Raw genomic sequence first — 20,326 nt, 5'->3', positions numbered from 1 at the left:
GGTGCGTGTCTTCTTCATTATTAATAACCATTTGGCCATTATCCTTTAATAATTTAGCTGCATTTGTACAGTTCATGGCTGATTTTGTTTAACATGACATTGTTAACTTCTCATCCATGTCATGAAGAGCACTTCAGAAACGTAAAAGCTGCACTTGTCAATATTTTTAGATAAAATGTGGCCTGTCGATACTCCATCTTGGCACATTACCGCAACGGTCAAACAAAGGGTGGCAACAAGGCCACACAGCCACAAATATGATCTAGGTCATGTCAACAGTGCGAGTACCCAAAGTACTTTAATATTACACTTCAGCTGACCTTATGTCATGTAGGGATGAAGGTAGTCGAAGGCGATTACGGGTTAAATAGTGTGTTTTTTTGGGAACTGTGACATGATGATTAAATCAGATCTTTTTGCTTCCTTTTTTTAGCCTTATTTTACAAACATTTAACAGGGCTTTTTCAATTAGCCACGGAAATATCAGCTTTCTGTCTCGGCCAAAGAATCTTGAAAACATCTGTGCAAGTCTCCCTCTCAGCCAGCAGATTGTGTTTTTTGCAAAGTCATTTGTCCTTCTGTTGCGCCACGGGAAGAACCGCTTCAAACATTCAACACAAAAAAACACATCATAGCACAGCTGTTTTACATGAACGCCACGGATTCGTCCCACTGGCTCAAATAAAGTTCTGATAGTTGTCAGAGAGGAATGCCTGCCCACACAAGTGAATCAGCAAAAGTGAAAGAAGGTGAAATAGCTGTCGAGCAGCAGTGTAAATACCCTGATTATAAAAAACTGGATCCAAGCAGCATTTTCCCTTCCCTCTCTTTTACCTTGGTATTAAGCAGGAGAGAATAGATAACAGTGATTGCATGAAAGTGATGTATTTTCTTCATATCTCCAGGCCCTCCAGACATAAGAGTATGCCAGTTTATTTAGCGCAATTTCAAACGTGACTGTGATGTCCGTGTCCTCTCGCTCAGGTTCTACCAGGTACGAGCAGGGCTGAAGGTCTCGCCTCGGGTGCCCCACAGGCTGATAGCGACAACACAAGACAATACAGGTAAGGAGGAGCGATGTTCGCATCCGCACACACCTACTGTTTAGACACGTCATTGACAGTTGTCTCACAACACTGTCCTCATCTGCAGACAAGCTCCAAATTTTCTGTATAATCAATAGTTTGTTTTTGCCCTTTTGCTGAATGAACGCCAGGATGTGTGGAGGGTGGATGGATAAAGGATGGATGTTGGGACAATGAACAAAGACATACAGTATAAAAGCTCCCCCAACTATCCAACAGGAGCAAGACACCCACACTGAAAGTTTGTCTGTAGCCATTTTTTGTCTCTGTGTTCATTTTGTGTCTCTTTGACTCGCTTTACATGCATTAAAATGCATTTCGGATGATCAGATAGTGCCTGACCACATGACAGGTGTATATGCACCCAAGACACATTGAGGACGGATTGTTATCTGGTGGGCCAAACCACCTCCTGAGGTGGTCTGGGACACATTGTGACTGCACAATTTACACAAACTTTACACAAGTGTAAATGCAATTGCGTTTTCAGGCCTCATGCAACAACTACGTGGGCGGAAGTGAAACCTGTCGCCGGGTACCAAATGGTCACCCTCTTTTCTAGCTGTATGGCTAAATGCAAGTGCAAGTGTCCTCTGTATAACACTGGTCACTGTCTTCTGCAACTGTTTATCGCCCAGTCTTCATCAAGGTCCTCACTATCCCCTCCCACCAGTCATGACTGCATTCTGAATCCAGGTCGTCCTCTGGACACTGTTGGCACTGGCCACAGCTGAAATAAAGCAGCATAAAACAGCATTCTCCTCTGCTTTCGTCTTTGGCATTGCAGTTGTCGAAGACAGCTTCTTACCTCACTTCAAAAAGCAATCAAAAGTCAATACAAAAGCACAGTTTCACATCTTTTTTCGCTGTTGTTGTTTTTGGACCCGTGCAAACACGAGGAGGATGAAAGAAGGAAGTACAAGAACAGGATAAGGCTACACAGAGCGATCGGGTCTCAGTGTGGACAGTGGAGACACATATTAATAGCAGGTGTAAATGTAATCAGGTTAAATCCTATCTAGACACAATCTGGATACGAGACACGTTTTAATGCAAGGTGTAAATGGGGTCTTTTTGTCATTTTGTGTCTCTTTGTGGTTGTTTTTTGTTTCTCTGTGGCCTTTTTTTGGTCATTTTGTGTCTCTTTTGGTTATTTCACGTCTCTTTGTGGTTGCTTTGCATTGCTTTGTGGTCGTTTGATTGACTTGTCTGCAAGTATTGTTAACTGTCACTTCAGACGGAGATTCTGGCTCAGGGACCCCCGGACCGCTTGGGCCCCTGGGCATGTGCCCGAAAGGCCCGTTCAGTCATCCATCCATGTACATGTAAAAAAAACAGACAAAAACAAGAAGGCTAACATCTCACAGACAATACACTGTACATGAGCTGCAGCAGTTTGAATATATTTACATTTGAGCAGATAAAATTGTCCAGTACTGTTAACTCTGACTGGCCAACCGTTAAATTTTACACCATTAAACTGTCATCATGGAACTAAAACACTGACAAATGATGATATTAGCTTGATGTTGTAGTTTAGATCATGTTTGAACAGCTTGTGCTCCATATCTCGCTTGTCCCTGGGAATCGAATTACACATGTTGTGTTGTTCATGCTTGTCTTTGAAGTCTGCGTTGAAACGGTGATCTGTCAGTGTTTGGTGTTAAAGTACATGTAGCGCTCTTATCCTGCGCCTTTCCTGGAACTACTGAGCAGAATTTTACAGTATCATGTGGATGTGAAATGAGGACTTTTCTCTCCTTCTCTGGATTGAAGTCATCTCACAGAGTCATTTCTTCATGTCTCGGCTGTCTCGGCTTTCTGACATCTGTGGATTCAAAAGAGCTTCAATTAGAGACATGACTAAGGCTTTTCTTAAAATAACGCAATCCACAAATGCCAGAGGAAAGCGACCGTGCTTTTCAACATCTGCTTATTGAGATGTTGTGGATTTGCAAATCCACAAATCTTTATAAATCTTTTAGTTTTAATTGTGGATAACTGTCAGAGAATAGAAATAACCAACTGGCTTTTTAACACAGTAAGAATGGCGTTTTCTGGTTTCTTGCCATTGTCCCAGCTGTAGAGGTCTGCGTCAGAGAATGGGAGTGGTGTCTGGGAATTTTATGGCTCTACTTTGGCTCAGTGATTTAAGGTATTTGGCTGACTTTGGGTTTAACACTGACTGACGCACTGTGCAGAAAATCTTGTCTCTCTAATATCTTCTGAAACCAAACGGTGATGCGATGATTGAAATGGTTTAGAATGGAAATCAGTTCCAGTTTCATTGTCTTGATGAGTATTGGGCTTTCAGTTTTCTGCTGTGTGTCAAGATATTTACTATGTGTGAAACAAACTCTATTGGGATTCCTGTGCATAGGGGAAAAATGTTGCTTTTGTCTAATAATGGAAGAGGCCCCGCTCCCTCTGCAGATATAAAGAGCTCATTCAAAGGTAGTGAAAATACACTGATTCTAAGTTTTAGTTGATTATACACTAATGAAAACATAATTATGAATATAATATATATTTCATTTCCACTGATAGATGCCTGTAAATCCTACACACTGGACCTTTAAATCAGTGCAGCACAGAGCACGATGGAACAGCTAATCCTAAAATGCCTTACTTCATAGAATTGTGACAAATTTTCATCAAAGCAGTGTTTCTTTATTTGGATACCATAGATAGCCAGCAGAGAAACATGCAATCAGCTAGGTAAATTCAGGTAAGACAGCGCTGTTCTACATCTTCTAATTCAATTACTTGCAGATGGTTTCTATCCGAAAAAATCCTCACGTCTTGTCCTCTTTTGTATTCATAGGTTGTGACACAGTGTTTCTGAATCAACCCAAGCGTTAAAATCTGAATCTCTGGCATTGCAGGAAGGAGTTTCACTGGCAATACTGATTCGCAATAAGCATGGCTATTTTTAGCTCGTCAAGACTGGAGCACTGTGTGTGCGTGTGTGTGCGTGGTTTCATCTCGCTGTGCTTGTGAGGACAGTGCAGCCCACTGTTCTTATGAGGACATTTCTGAGTGTGAGGACATTCAGGTCCTGAATATGATTTCAGGGTCATATTCAGGTTGTATGAATGGTTGTATGCAATGGTTAAGGTAAAGGCCACCAGGAAGATAATGTTAAATGTTCTCGCAGTTATAGCCCAACCAGTGTGTGTGTGTGTGTGTGTGTGTGTGCGTGTGGTTACAAGGATGCGGCTAATAGTGAAGGCATTGTGTTTCAGTCAAAGCTGTGATTCATGTCACTTGGAGCGTTTTCTCCAGAAACACAGGAACACCAGCAGGGGAGAGCACTTCCTATACCTCATTAGTTCATGGCCAGAATGGAGTAGATTTAAATCCAAATGGTAAAAATAGCAGTTCAGTAGTCTTGCTCTTCATAGTCTATTTTTAGAGTGCTAAATCCAGGAGGTGCAGTTTTACATGATGTCAGGTGAGGATAAGAAGATAGAGCGCAGTCCAGATGGAGGAGGCTTCAGTAAAACATGATGTACTAATATAGCCAATTTTATTAGTACTTGCTCATTCTTACAGTTATATAAATTATATAACCAAGATTGTTATGAAACCAGTGGTCACATGACTGCAGTACATGAAAGGCGTCGCTGGTAGTTCCCTTAGCTCTATCGAGCATTTTCGGGTCACCTCATTGTTTTGATTGTTTGGCTCATAGCTACTTGTAGTGCTTCACACTCACTGGTGGCATCAGCTTTGGTTTCAGAAGACAGATTATTAAGTAAGCATAGCTGGTGAACATAATGGAGCGTCCAGCTGCTAAAGAGCCATATATTTCCCTCATGAGTAGGTGGAGACCAAAACAGAGCTGACAGGAAAGTAAATATTGGACTAATCAGGTGTACAGCAATATGACTCCCAGTCAGTGGCGTGCACAGACTTTTTGAAGGGCAGGGGCGGAAAGGAAAAAAAGGGCACATATAGCGTGTCCTCGCCACTGAACAGGGCACTTTAGCATGCGTTTTGGCTCCCAGGGGGCACTTTAGCACGCGTTTTGGCATCCAAGAGGGCACTTTAGCATGCGTTTTGGCTCCCAGGGGACACTTTAGCACGCATTTTGGCTCCCAAGAGGGCACTTTAGCACGCGTTTTGGCGTCCAAGAGGGCACTTTAGCATGCGTTTTGGCTCCCAGGGGACACTTTAGCATGCGTTTTGGCTCCCAAGAGGGCACTTTAGCACACGTTTTGGAGTCCAAGAGGGCACTTTAGAGCGCGTTTTGGCATCCAAGAGGGCACTTTAGCATGCGTTTTGGCTCCCAGGGGACACTTTAGCACGCGTTTTGGCTCCCAAGAGGGCACTTTAGCACGCGTTTTGGAGTCCAAGAGGGCACTTTAGAGTGCGTTTTGGCTCCCAGGGGACACTTTAGCGCGTGTTTTGGCTCCCAAGAGTGCACTTTAGCAAGCGTTTTGGAGAGGCCCCCCCCCGTGCACGCCACTGCTCCCAGTGAATGATAATGTTGCACCGTGTCTGCCCTTAGTGCAAATAGAAACTGTTTACTACAAAGTTCACCGTATCAACCTAATAATAATATTTCAATGGCGAGCTGGCTGCTTGTTTCTGCTGCCCCCAAATTGCCCAAAAAAAAAACAGTTAATGCAGGTCCATCTATGTGTTGAGTTACTATATCTTTTGTCCAATCCATTCATAAACACTTTGTGGTTTTCTCCAAAGCATTTCACCTATATATGATTCACTGACTGCAGTCCTATACCAAGTAATAGCATAAGTGGAAATGAGGAATACTGCAGCAGTGTACATTATAGTGAAGATCATATACATATTGTAATTGGAAGGCTGCAGCCCTCCCCTCCCCTTTGCAGCTCCTTCCACAAGGTCATGCATTAAGCCTGTACACCTCCAGGCTGAATCCTAAGCATAAATGCACCAGCCAGTGCCCAGGGAGAGGGAATACATTCATCATACAAAGACACAGGGAATAATCCCGTACTGTGTTCTGTGGCAAAGTGTATGCTTGACATTTCAATTGTCTGTGCCCTTCAGACAAATGAATTTTGCGTGAAGGATCACGCCACACACTCAACTGAAGTATTTAATGACTGTGATTCATGCACAATAGCATGGCGATTTTCAAGTCAGACTTTTAACTGGGAGAATCGGCTCGCTGCACGGACTAAGATGCTCCCTCATATTAGTATCATGAAGAGAAATTCTGCATTTTGTGTGACAGGCACACATGCAGCACACTCTCACACACGGCAGATGTAGAGCACCAGAGGCTGTAAGCAGATTATTTCCAGCACAGACTCACTCTGGCTAAAGCTTAAGGGCATTTCAGCGGGTTTTAATGTGCAGGATGTGATAACTCCCCGACACCTGTGAGAACTGCACTCCACCGAAATGTACAAACTGGACGGGTTTGGAGTATTTCTGTTAAAACAGAAGTTAGATCGAAATCATTGTTAACATGAGTGGGAGCACTAAAATGTGTTCTAATCACAACAAGCACGTGGAAATAATATTAACAATTGCAAATATTTCCACAGTGTTGGCATACTGTGGTATCAGGTAGACAGGGTCAACTTTTTTGTACATTGTATGTTACTTTAATTGACATTAATGGAAAACCATTTCTGCCAGGAAAAGAAAAAACATCTAGTTCTGTCACAATGTTGACTTTAAAAATCAAAATTGGTAGCGAAGAGCCAATTATTGACCTATCTCATTCATCTGACTTATTGTCAAATGTACGCATTTGCACTGTTGTTAATTATAAGATTTATCACTATCTAAGAGTGCTAAGTCAAGGACATTTGGTCTTGCTTAAAATTCATGAAAGGCAGCAGGTATCTGTTCCATCTGTTGTCTCTAACTAGAATGATGTTGCACACTGTCCACCCACAGCTATGCATGGCAGATCCACTGGATAAATTTAACCCGCACCAGACTTTTTCAGAATAATCACAGAAACCTACAACTTTTGGACTATTTTACAGTTTATGCTGCAAATTTTCAGGCGTGTTGGAGACAGACTCATTGAAAGCAGTTCACACAAACTCCTAGAACAAAGGAACGTAGCAAATTAATGTTATCTACATTATATCATGATGTCACATTAAACATTCTTCAATGGTTTAAACATTGTAAGCATGAGTGACTTGATTTAAAAACACTATAGGGATTTTGCTACGAAACCCCATAGGCAGTAAAATAAGTGGATGTAGCTTCCACATTCTTTCTAATGTCCAACAGGTTGAAAAAGAAGTCTGATTGTCTGGAAGCTTATGAGAAAATGACCCTCCTTTAATGCGGTTTATTACCACAGTAAACATTTTCCTGAGGAAATGGTCACTTCTGGCTCCAATAAACTAACATTGCGACGGCTGTAATGGCAGAATCCAGGCTTCAAAGCAGCAACCCACAAACCAGTGGGTGAAGTCACGTTGGTTACGTCCACTATTCATTATACAGTGCTATGGCACACAGCCTTACTTGGTCTGGTATGACCAGTCACAGAACACAGAACCTCTGTTACGATGGCTCTTTAATTCTAACATGGAAAAACATGTTGTAATTTTAGAGAACAAAACATTAGGTATACTGGAATAGACATTCAAGGAAATTCAATGCAACATAAACTACAGTCTCAGTCTCTAAGATTTCAGATAGTAGAACTCACAGTATGTCTGTTGTATTGGATTCCATTACCTTGTACAGGTGCTGCTTCCTTTTTTTTTGCTTTCCAATGCTTTCCTATCAAAGGCAAAGAAGAGATCTCAGCAAAGCAGGTCTTATCAGGGTCTCGTCACTTCTACAACCCTGTTTCCAAAAAAGTTGGGACGCTGAGTAAAATGTAGCTAAAATCAGAATGCAAACAAACTGTGTTTACCAGCAACAGTCTTACAAAGTGTTCCTGAGCTCATGTAGGAATGTCCTTTATACAGTCGTGTCTTCAAAATTCAGCAAATATGCATATATTTCCAAAAATCATTGATGTAAAACATTAAATATATTGTCTTTGTACTATTTACAATCAAGCTTATTAGCAAATTGTCACCTTCTGTTTTATTAATGTCTTACGCAGTGTCCCAGCGCTTTGGGTATTGGGGTTGTACTCCCTTGGTGCAAATGTAATGCTTATTCAGTCCTGTAAATCAAACCGGCATTCAAAGGAAGCGCAGTATGTGTGCGTGTGTGAAAGTAGCTACAGTTCATTGATTTAGTGACTTTGGCCACACTGGAGGGCCACCCAGCGCAGCAGAGAGGGCATGGAAGCACCTGGGGGGGGTCGTGAGTCCTTCACGGGTCAGCCACACAGAGACAATCATTTATGCTAATTCTTGCGCACAGTTTGGACTCTCTGATCCACCTAACTTGGGTAGAAACCCAAACAAGCACAAGGAGACATGTTCGACATGAGCAAAAAAATCAAAGTCACGTTGGTCTGGCTGTGAGGCGACAGTGCTGACACAGAGATACAACTCCTTCCACATACAGCACACCCCCAGAGGGATTACTCTGTCTCTGTCACACATCCGCCAAGTCTTTGACAACAGTCATGCTCCCACACATCTGTCATCCTGGCTGGGGCTGCTTGATGCTGCAAGTAGTGACAGCATTATCAGGAGGAGGCCTGCGGAGAGGGGGAGAGTAAGAATGAGGCAGAAAAGAGCACAACCCCAGCAGGGGATTTCAAAGACCTCTCCCGGCTCGCAGCTGGACAGCGGCTCTGCCTCAGTGGCTGCAGCCCTGCCAGGGAGGATGTGCCAGTGGCAAAGAGTAAACAGTCATCATATCGCACACAGGAGTGCTGGAACATGGGAGACGGTGACAATCCAAACACCGGGGGTCCCGTTTATCAATCACAGGAACACACAGTTGTCTGCATAACTTTTGTGCATAAAATCCAATTCATCGATTTCTTCCTGTGCTTGAAAATGTTCTGTCTTGTCCTTTCGTGCTGCATCGCTGAGCACTTGATCGGGAGGCTGAGAGAGTGAGATCCAGAGCATCTGTTAGGGTAGTGTAATTATTATGAACATTTGGGCCGGGTCACACCAGAAAGTGCTACGAACAAACAAATCCGCATGTCTTTGCACAGTATTTTTGGTACTGGTTGTCTGGTTGTAACTCTACTTGTATACAGTCACAGCAGCTCCCACAGGTTCTCCGTATTTTCTCTCTTAAAGTTAACGAAAAAATTACTGAAGGGGGGACAATCAGTTAGCAAACTCGTTAGCTCAATAGCTGAGCTTGGTTGCAACCAAGATATGCTGCAGGAAAATAATTAGAACCAGCGTATTCAAAAGACGTATCCTATCGATTCCAGTCTCATAACTCTCTGTAAACTCTTTTGTGGAGCCTTTTATACTCTTTACAGAGCAGATGAAATAAAAGAGTGGTGTGACACAAAGCTAATACGCCACAATAGCTTCCTCAATGTTGAATTCCACTCAAAGCTCAGCACTGTCATGGCGGCTTGCTGTCATTCAGTGTTCCAGTTCGCAGGTCAGAGTTCACTTAAGTTGAACTCCACATTTAACATTTGTGTGGATTGACTATGAGCAAATTCCTCAAGGTGATTATAGGAATGCCTGAAAATTGCTGTGGATTTTTGACCTTTTTAATGCTGCTGTGAGCAGGCCTTTAAAGATGATCGATACCATTTCATGTCGGTATGCTGGATAGCCTGTGAAGCTGCAGCCAGCAGTTTAGCTTTGCCTAAAGGCTGGAAACAGAATGAGCAGCTACCGGCACTAATGTTCAGTGATTGTCATGTTATATTTTGCTTATCTTATTATTTAATCCTTGCAAAAACAGAAATAAATAATACTGAAGTTGCAGTTTTATGTACCAGACTATTCCTTTGCGGGGCACACTGACTTCATAACTCCTCTTAAAACTATGACTTTTTCACTAAGGGGTTCTGCATGGATTAAACAAACACAAAACAGTATGTTAATTAGTGAGCTTTAGAAGTGCTGATAGGCAGAGTAGTTATGAGTTAGAGTTAGTTTCGTAAATTAGCCTGTATGTGCACAAGCAGATTGACTTTCATGTTCACACAGGCAGCTCTTATGCAGACGTTTTTAGCTTGTTCTATGCATGGTGCTATGGTGTTTAGATGGTTCACTAAGTGCTCTTAACTGTGCAGGACATTAGCCCAATTTCATCAGGTGCCTGCTGAATTGGAAAATTGGGAGAATAGAGAGCTAGAAGCCAACCTGAGAATGTAGAGGCATTTAACACGAGTTAGAGGAGGCGTGAGCTGCTGCTGTAAGTAATACACATTGTCAAACCTGGACACACGTTCACAAATCTTAGCACATGTTTCTACATCTGAATATACACACTCAGATCCCTCAGCAATCCCAGTAAACATTTGCAAATGTCAGGTCAGGCATTCACAAGACTCATTGTGCATTTCCTAATCTGTGTACATATTCACAAGTCTGAGCACATACTGCAAGTATCAGGTCAAGCATTTGCCAATGAGAGGCCTAATTTAATTTCTGTACATTCCTGAGACGACCCCATGTTTAATGAATGAAACATGCATGTGTTGTTTTGTAGTATAAAAGCTGTGCATGCTGTGACACAGTGAATCAGTGATACTGTCATGGTGCATGTGTCTGTGTCGCACACCAGGAGAATGCAGCTTCACCTCTGCAGGGGTCTACGACGGCACCGTGTTCAGCCGGATATTTCAGATCCTTTACAGAAATGAGGAGATTACGGTGAATGACTGTATGATCTTCAAAGTCCACCTGCTATTGGACGGAGAAAGGGTGAGTCATGCTGGTGACATTTTCTGTACACACACACAAACACACACACTTCCCGCTGAAGCAGAGAGAACAGGGGATGCCATTTGGCTGCTTGCATATTATCAGCAGCCTGGCTCTGAAATGCATGACAGATGATTGCAGCGAAAGCAGCTGTATAATAGTTAAATTAAATGTCTGTTAATCAATGCATTTTATCATGCACTGTTGCCTCCCACACAAGTTTCTGGTCCCCTCTCCTGCCACCTGACACAAACAATACTCCCTTTTCATAGAAGAGCTTTAAGCCACTTCATTAACGCAGAGCTCTAACATAACTGTGTAATGAAGAAGTCATATTATCATGCTGAATAATGGAATAGTAGCACTGCTCTGTCATTTGTCAAGTGGCTTGAAATGTTCGTGAGCGGACAGTTTTGTTGAATAGATTCTACCGCTGCTCAATCTGCCGCCATACATTTAGCAGGCTTTCAGACCTGCAACGGAAATGACGAACATAGTTTATATTAGGCCTATTCTCTTCTATTGTCTCCCTTTTTACACATGTAGCTGCAGCAAGTGTTGGGTTCTCAGTGCTGCTCTGAGCACTTCAACCTCAGAGTGCTATTTCCTTGACTGATTTGAATTTTTGGCATGAAAAATCGAAAAAAAAAACAAAATCATGTTGCAGGAATGTGTTTTATTCCCTTTTTCCAATATTTAATCATCTTGCGGCCCCTCAGATTTATCTTTAAGCCTCTGGAGGACCTTCAGAGTCTGACCCTCACACTGAGAACTATCGATTGTTGTGCTTCACAAACGCAGCGCAGCCCCTCCCTCGGCAAAGTGCAGAAACTGTAGCAAACACGGGCATAGGCCGTTTGATAATGAGCTGGTGAGCTCTTAACAAGCCTGAAACAGACTTAACCAGAGATATCAGTGTTCGACATGGTGATGAAAGGATTGCATGGAATTTAGGCCCCCGAGGCAAAATAGTGCCTGGTGCTCCAAACGGGCTAAAACTGGCCCTAGCAACCAAAAATAAGTTCAGCTCATTTTCAGCAACAGGGTGGAAGAGTAACTCTGTCCTAGCCATCGTAGAAATGGAAACAGACTGATGATTATTGAGCTCCACAAGTTGCCTCTTGGAATTAATGTGCTTTAATTTACAGGCAAATGTAAATCGCCTGTTCCCCAGACTGCCCATGTTCAGCTGAAATGACTAGGCGAGTAAACCTGCCAGACAGTTATTGATGTACTGTCCTTTACCGTTTCACCGTGGGCGCGACCCTGAAAATCCACTCTGCCTGTTTTTGTTGTCGGGAGCCACCGGAGCTCAAATTGATCAGCAGCGACAGCGATGAGACAGGCCCGAGGCTGGGGTGTGGGGGGATTTAAGATGGCCCTGCTCAAAACTAATCGTCCATTTGATAGCCATAGCTCACACGCTGACATTACCCCGCGCCACAGCTGCTCTCTGACATGTGTCTACAGCGTAGACGCCTGGATTACTGCGCGAGGGTCTCAGCGTCAGTCAGAATGTGGATATTCTGCTTCACACGACTCTGGATGAGTCCTAATTTTAGAAGATTTCATTAAATTTAGACATTCGCGTGGAGGTGTGGAGACAGAGGAGCTTAAGGCATATCAAATTTCAGCCGCAAGCTCTCCCACAGGCTCCTCACTCATTAACCTTCCAGAGGTTATCTGCCGCTCACAGCTACAGATAGCGCAGGTAAAAATAGCCCCTTATTTCCCATGTGCACCCACATGTATGTTTAATCAATCAGGACGTCAATACTGGACAGAACTGCACAGATCTGTATGTTAACTGTACAATGTGTGTGTGTACGTTTTGGACAAATATAAGGAGAAAGGGGAGAAGAAGTGTGTCTAAGCTGCATCTTAATTAGCAACACTGCACCTCAATCTTCAAACGACTCCACTCGTGGCACCGCCTTTGTAGTTTGTTCACACCTTTTGTTTTTCCAGCTTGTTTTTCATATTTAAATGGGTGCTTTGCATTTCCGTAAGGTGTCTCACACTTTGAACATGAGAGCAGTTCAGTTCTTTTCAACGTACATCAGATTAAAAGAAGTGCAGGAGCACAGTTTGTAGAGCACACAGAGAACATACACATCATTAAAGGGAACTTTGAACTGACGGCATCAGCATTGCAAACAGGATCCGTGCCATTAATATTCATCTAGATCCAGTCATATATGCTGAAAATGTCCACTATACCCTTGCTGGTCGCTGTTTCTCTTCATGGATTCAGTACGTCATGTTTGATATACAGACAGACGAGTATCAGGTTGAAGGAAAATCCTGAATAAATGAGTTTAGATGTTTCTTACAGGCTACAAAGCCCTATCTGTCCACACTGGGCTTTAAAAAATATGGGAAATTCACCCACTGGCCCATCCGTCCCATCACCCTTACTACTGTCCACATACCCCTTACATTTAGACAAGGCTAATGTTTTACATACTGCCACCTGCTGTATCGGAGGGGAATGTAATAAACACATCAAACAGGCGGTTATGACTCCTGTCGATGTTGCGGCCAACCTATTTTTTTCTCTCTTTCTTTTAGAAACATTAGGTTTAAAATCGAATTGGGGAAATGCTTAAAAGGGAGGACAGCAGGAGAGAAGAGTGAAATAAGGAGAATCCCGGGAAAAGCGGGAGGACAGATCTGGTACAAAGGGTCACTGAATGCTGCTGCTGCACTGCAATTTCCCAGCTTGGGATAAATAACGTATCTATCTATCGATCTATTGTTTGATGACTCTAAAAATGACGTGAATGATGCTATGGTCCTCGCAGCTGCAATACCAGATCTCAACCCAATCGAGCACCTGTGGGAAGCTTTGGAGTGACCTGTTTGATACGCCGTCGCCACCAAATGACTACAAAACTGCAAACATTACGTGACAGTCCATATCAAGAAACTGAGGAGAGAGATTAATGGCCATGCATTAACTCCTGTACCAATGTTTTGCAGGTGGAGGAAGCCTTGAGTGAAGTGGACTTTCAGTTGAAGCTGGATCTTCATTTCACAGACAATGAGCAACAGTAGGTTTTCGAGCAGTTTGGAAATGTGTGTGTGTGTGTGTTTATGTGTCTGTGTTTGAGAGAGAGAATGCTAGACTTTCCCCTTGTGCAGCGTTTATGCAAGAGTGAGATTCACACTAGGCATGAATAAGGGCTATTATGTCCTTTGGCTCACAGCCATCTCTTTAAGCACCTGATCATAACAGTTTTGCCAGCGAAACATGATTGCTGTGATTTTTCTGTTTGCTTGGGACAACTAGAGGAAGAAATGGGTAGTTTGCATTAGCGTGCATGACAAAAGGTACCATTTTTGTTGGGTCAGTGCTCATGTGATCAGCCAGCAGCTGCACATTAGTGAAGACTAGTTTGTGTTGTGTTGCTGTCATACCTGTGTGATTATAGTACTTGTCAGTGCTACGCAGGCTGACTGTATGTCACAGCATGGCATGCTATGGCTTCTTTTACTCAGAGCCTGTATGACTGCAGCATATCCCCTAGGTCCCCTTTACAATTTCCAGTCAAGATGCAGACTAGAGCTGAAAGATGTGCAAAAAGAAATCAGATTTTTATATTAGATACTGCGATTGTGATATCAGTCACGGTTTTAGTCAGAGTGGTAATTTTTGCATTTCATTTTCACTGAATAAAACAGTAGCACGATGATGATGTGATTTTTGATGTCTCTGCCAAACAAAGATGATCCCTTCTGTCTGGAGGGTATGATTTATAGGCCGGGGCATCTCTGCAGCACCGCAGCGCCTCATTTATACTGATATGTTGTGACACTTTTTACCTTTAGAAAAAAATTTTGATATTGCCTTGGCCCTGTTGCGAGTTTGATAATACTTCCATTAATTGTGCAGCCCTAATCCAAACCTTTCTCTCTCTCTGTGACTCTTTCATCGCTGCAAGAACAATATCCATGTCGTTAATGCTGATATTAGATGGTGCCCTGGTGGAGTGCACGCCATGTTTTAATGCTGAGTCCTTACTGCAGTGGCCCGGGTTTCCGGGATTCCAAACTGTTTTCCCTTCTCTCTCTCCCTCTGTCTCCCTCTGACTTTCCTGTCTCTCTCCAGCTGTCGCTGCCATAATAAAGCAAAAATGCAAAAAGGCTAGAAAAAAATAATGATGTTAGATTATGAGTGAGCATGAGTCTGCATTCTCAGACATCTTTTCAAAAGTCTGGCAAAAGGCGTTGATATTTGTCAGTCTACCGGCGCCTCCTTAAATAAAGAGCTGCTGCTTTTGGTACCAAGATACAGACTCTCCAATCACAAATATTCTTTTTTACATTGTGCACTAAAATTGCTTAATTTGTGTTTAATTAATCGGCGGTCTCTGCAGTTTTGCATCAACACTACTTTTATTTGTATTTATCAATTGCTGTCTTTCTAACAATTAGTTGTTTGTTGTTTATCGTCTTTCTTCTTTCACTCCTCAGGCTGGCAGAGATAGCGACTGTCCCGCTGATCAGCAGTCGGACCCTCAGCCTCCACTTCCACCCGCGGAGAGGCCTCCACCACCACGTCCCTGTCATGTTCGACTACTTCCACCTGTCCGTCATTTCTGTCTCCATACATGCTTCACTGGTTGCCTTACATCAGCCACTGATCAGGTAGCGTTACGAGGGGCTTTGCAAGCATTTGCATTTGACCGACCTTGAATGCGCACAAGGCACTGATGCTTCTCTGATATGATCACAAGTGAGTTTGTGCAAAGCTAACGTTGCTAAAGCTTGGGTGAAAGTGCATTGTAATTCTTAACGTTCCCAGCTGACTCGCTTTAAAATGGGAATCATGTAAAAGAGTCAAATAAACTTGATGCATGATATTGTGCTCAAAGCTTCGGCTGCTTAGCGGGCATACCTGTTAGTAAAACAGTATATTTTCACATCTAATGTTACAAGATAAAAGGCAAATTTAAAATTGGGACTAACTGATGTGCTGACCAAATGTAACCCGATCTTGGGTAGTGTTAGCCCTAGCAGCTAATGTTAGCCTAAAAACTAGCAGCATCCATGACCAGCTTCCTCGCGTTGGATGTGCTAGGGAAAGTTTTTTGATTGTTTGTTTGTTGTTTGTTGTATTTTTGGTTTGGGACAGACTAAAAAAGATCCCACTCTTTAAAAGCCGAATGTCACTCTAACTCCAAAGCCTGGCAGGCCTGCAGTGCCTACCTACAGCCGCTGAGCTCTGATTGGACGATGCTGTTCAGGGAAAGGGTTTAGTGAGTAGGGAATAAGTATTTCTTGCAGTTGATTGAATTGTTGAACTGTTTACACCGGAGAGATTTTGAGCTTTTGAGTGAAAACTGTAATTGCAGTCGCATCCAGGATATCAAGAACAGAAGTGAAGAGAATGGATCGCTGGCAGCCTGTGTGTGTCGGCAGCCACAATTAAGAGTGTAAACACTTATCTGATGAATTCAGCTGTCAATATCATAAACTGGGTGTTTAGCCATGCATTACATAGATTACTGCAGCACTCGATTGATTGGAATAGTAGCAGCTCCCGTCTCTCAGCTTATCTGTCCTCCTTCGCGCACATACACACTCACTCTGTCGCTGCATGTGTCCTCCCTGTTCTCTCTGCAGCTTTGCACGTACGGGGAAGGGCTCCTGGCTGGGGAAGGGCTCGCCGGAGAGCGCCGGCGACCCATCTGCCATGTCTGTGGAGAACCTTGTGTTCGGGGCGGGCTACTGCAAGCCTGTCATCTCCGAGGTAAGTTCACCTTCCTGCGTTCAAACGGAAAGCCGCGGGCGGCGAAAGCCCATTTTGCAGCTCGAACAGCTCAAAATGAGCCGAGCCGTTCCCGTTCAGCCCGCTGTTCCCTTTTTGTAAGCAAGCAGATAAATGCCAAGTGATGACGTCAGCGTGATCTCAGTTTGGGGACAGAGGCCGATGGATTTGGTTGTGATTTGTTTTGGCATGTCATCCAGAAGCAACAGGATTCAGCCCGAGAGCTGAGCACAGAGTAATTCCAATCTGGATTACTGATCCTAGACCTGTCTGTCCCTCAGAATCGGTCATTTGTTTGGACTCCATGGAGTCTTTGGGCTTAAAGACCAGAGGCCAACACAGAGATTATTACTTTGCTGCACCATGGCTTTTCATAATATCTGATTAACCCACCTGCCCAGGCATGTAGGCTCCGGGCTTAGCATCTGGAAGTGATAGCAGCTCTCCCTGGAAATGATGGTGTAGTGTTGTCACCTCCCTCTCATGCCTCTGTGCTCATTTACACTACAGTTAAGATGCACAGTTGCGTGATGACAGAAATGATAATCCAATGAGTTTGATCATAATTATTTATCCTGATTATATGTGTTTTACTTGACAGGAATTAAATTATTTCATTACCCTTTAATCATCAGTTTCAGTGCAGTATTTCTCAAGTGGCAGCAGCTGGAAAATCTTGTCACTCTTATTGTTAATACATAAACAAATAGCTTTATCAATTTGCAAAGCTGCAAGTCAAACGTGACACATAGTCTGATCTTGTTTGCACTCAGTATGTACAGTATCCACCCACAATGCAATGCAACAATGCACAATCATTTCCTGCTAGTATAAGAAGCCAAAGTATGTTGATTTTTTTTAATACTAACTGCTAAAGCAGCATACAATGACGAACAGTATGTAGTACTCATCATTTAGTACAATTAATTTGATCCCATTTCCAGTGCCAACAGATTATACTCAAAACCTGCTTAGCAGTTATATGTAGCATGGCCTTGGGACACAGCAATGACACCCTTTTTTTAAATTAAACCTCAAAAATTGATTTCCCACAGCTAACAGAGTCAATGATTTTTGATGTAGCCATTGTCTTCAATCAAAATCATCTCTTATCTATAGTTTTCCTTTGTTTCAGCTAATTATTCTAACTTGTATTCAGCTGTAAAACTGCTGGTTCCATTTTTTCCGTCCTATAACATGCATCTCTCCGGTCCTTGCGGACGTCGCAGTCTACACTGTAAATGTTAATGAGCGCCCTGGTTGCCCCCCACCCTCCTCCTCCTGGTTTTTACTCCCACCCCTGGCTGGGCACTTTAATAAGCTCTGCGTTTAGCCAAGCAGGGGGGTTTCGTTTGATCGTGGTAATGAGTTCTGCTCACAAGCGCCACGTACCACATAGCTGCAGGTGAAATCTGCACAGAACGCCGCCTCCTCCTTCACCTTTATTAATTTAGAGCTTTTCACCCGCGGCTACACAAGGTTTTTCGCACTTTCCCCCTTAACAACATGGCATTTCTTCTGAGTGTTCACATGTTTTAGATTTCCATTGATATCAGCTGTTGCATCTCAAAAGGAAGAAAAAGTTCCCTCTGTGGTATAAAAGGATATTAAGGGAGGAAAATGATGCTGTTTGAAGTGAGATACCTGGCACTCTTTGGTCTTTTCGGTGGAAATAAAACATAGCTCTGGAGACAACAACTCAAGAATCATGTCAAATGTAATATATCTTCCTTACCAGCAGAAAACATCTGTATCAGCAGCAGTGATTGGACGCTTAGCTGCCACTACACACTGCGATTAAGCTGCACGAACAACAGCAAACAACTGCTCTCATGGCAGGTGACTTTGAACTTGGGCGCATCCCAGGCATTGTCAGCTCAGAGAGAATCTATGGTTTTTGGATAATGACTAGTTCATACTGAAAAATAGCTATTTTTCTCTGCCCTCCGCTCGCAGGCTGATCCAGGCAGGCCTCTATAAAGGCGAAAAAGAATTATGAAAGTAAACATACAGATGTTCCTTCCTGGTTCAGGTAAACTGCACTGCTGCAATTACAGAGCGCACGCAGGTATGATGATAGGGCTGGAGACTTCGCTAGCTTGGGGCAAATTACAGTACATCCCCAGATACTCAGGCATCACATGCCTTTCAAAGCTCCGAGCCCCACTGGCGCTACCAAAACATCCCAGCCATGGGAAGAACTCGCTGGGAAGCAGCCTGTTTCAGGTCAGGGACCAGCGGACGAGTGCAGGCACTGGTCACATTCAAGGCTCCCCGTCTCCGTGTTATTATGACGGCTGATGTGTGCAATGATAGTTGTTTGGGTCGAGGGCTGATAGCTCCTCAGGAAGATGAATGAGAGACAAGCTCACAGCGTCAAAGCTGTGGTGATTTGTCTCTGTTACACTAAACACATATTGTACTATGCACTGATAAAATACTGGTAATATTTCTACTGCATTGTTAGAGAGCCATCTACTGGAAACATGGTCCTTATTACAGCTTATATTTAGCTAACAGTCAAAGGCTGGGGAGATGGGACTTCTTTTTTCAGGAAACGTCACCTCCTCATCACGCTGCTTGCTTCCTTTAGCTTTGCAGCTCACTTGGTGTTGTTGGCGTGTTTCATTGCATGACGATACATTTTATATACGCTATTTTTTGTTTCTCCTAATCATCAAACCCCAGAAAAATGTCGATGCCTCGGATTCTGGGTCAACTTCTCATACTTGTGAAGTTTTAAAGGTCATAACAGGGATGTGTTACATCCTCCTTACGCCTCATGGTCTGCTTTTACGGCTCACAGCAAGCTGTGTTTAGGGGCCATTTGACTCCAACGTCGTATTTTATCTCCCGAGGAATTATCTTTCCTACTTTTAACGCAAGTTCAGTGACAAGCCTGTACAACTGTTGCAGTGGCGGCCATAAAGTTCAAGTCCATGTCCGTTATTAAGGCAGGCCATTTTCTGAGAGGTGGCTACTGACCTACATAGCAGCTGACATTTCCTCTGTGTCTCCTTCTCTGCAGGGAAGCTTTTATGTGCCCAGTGAAAACTGCCTGCAGAGAGCTCATACGTGGCACCGAAGGCTCTGTCGCCTCCTGTCGGTCGCACACAGAGGCCTGCACTCCTACTACACTGCACTGAGGAAGGAAATCCCACAGCTCCAGCAGACCTCGCTAGACTCAGGTGAGCATATGCAAAACTCTGTATTCAAAATTCTATTTTTGGCCCTTATAAATATATAGAACAACATCTTCAAAGTAACGATGAGATGATGGAATTAAAATGTGTGAAATCGTCTTATTGGAGAAGTAAGTAACACCCCTTTTGTTTTTTCTTTATGTCCACATAGATTAACCCAGGCCATGATCAGTAGCAGTGGTGGTTTACTTAAGTGAAAGTACCAATTCAAGAATGTTAAAATACTAAAAGTAGAAGTACTCATTATGCACACTGACCCCTTTCAGCATATTATTACAAAATATGTAACATTGCGTTATTACTTCTGACACATTAAGCAACATTTACAGTTTGGGAGGTTTCATCTGTAGCAGTGCATCATATTTTATACAGTACATGTACAAGTTGTAAGCGCCAGAAAATGGAAATACTGTGAGAAGTACAAGTACCTCAATATTGTACTGAACTTGAGTGAATGCAGTGACTTACTTTTCACCACTGGTT

At 43.1% G+C, this 20,326-nt stretch overlaps 1 protein-coding gene across 1 annotated transcript in view; it reads left to right on the top strand.

Annotated features, from left to right (window-relative positions):
* fam135b (family with sequence similarity 135 member B) overlaps window positions 1-20,326 on the top strand; it is a 37,326-nt gene that overhangs the window by 4,273 nt on the left and 12,727 nt on the right. Inside the window, exons 2-7 of the mRNA XM_041955601.1 lie at window positions 985-1,064; window positions 10,728-10,867; window positions 13,850-13,920; window positions 15,344-15,517; window positions 16,496-16,622; window positions 19,669-19,828. Coding sequence (XP_041811535.1) covers window positions 985-1,064; window positions 10,728-10,867; window positions 13,850-13,920; window positions 15,344-15,517; window positions 16,496-16,622; window positions 19,669-19,828 — 752 coding nt within the window. The remainder of the gene's footprint in view (window positions 1-984; window positions 1,065-10,727; window positions 10,868-13,849; window positions 13,921-15,343; window positions 15,518-16,495; window positions 16,623-19,668; window positions 19,829-20,326) is intronic.

The sequence above is a fragment of the Chelmon rostratus genome, chromosome 16 (genome assembly GCF_017976325.1).
Source record: "Chelmon rostratus isolate fCheRos1 chromosome 16, fCheRos1.pri, whole genome shotgun sequence".
Lineage (NCBI taxonomy): Eukaryota > Metazoa > Chordata > Actinopteri > Chaetodontiformes > Chaetodontidae > Chelmon > Chelmon rostratus.
Note: the sequence above shows the minus strand (reverse complement) of the source record. Positions and strands in the feature narration are given on the sequence as shown.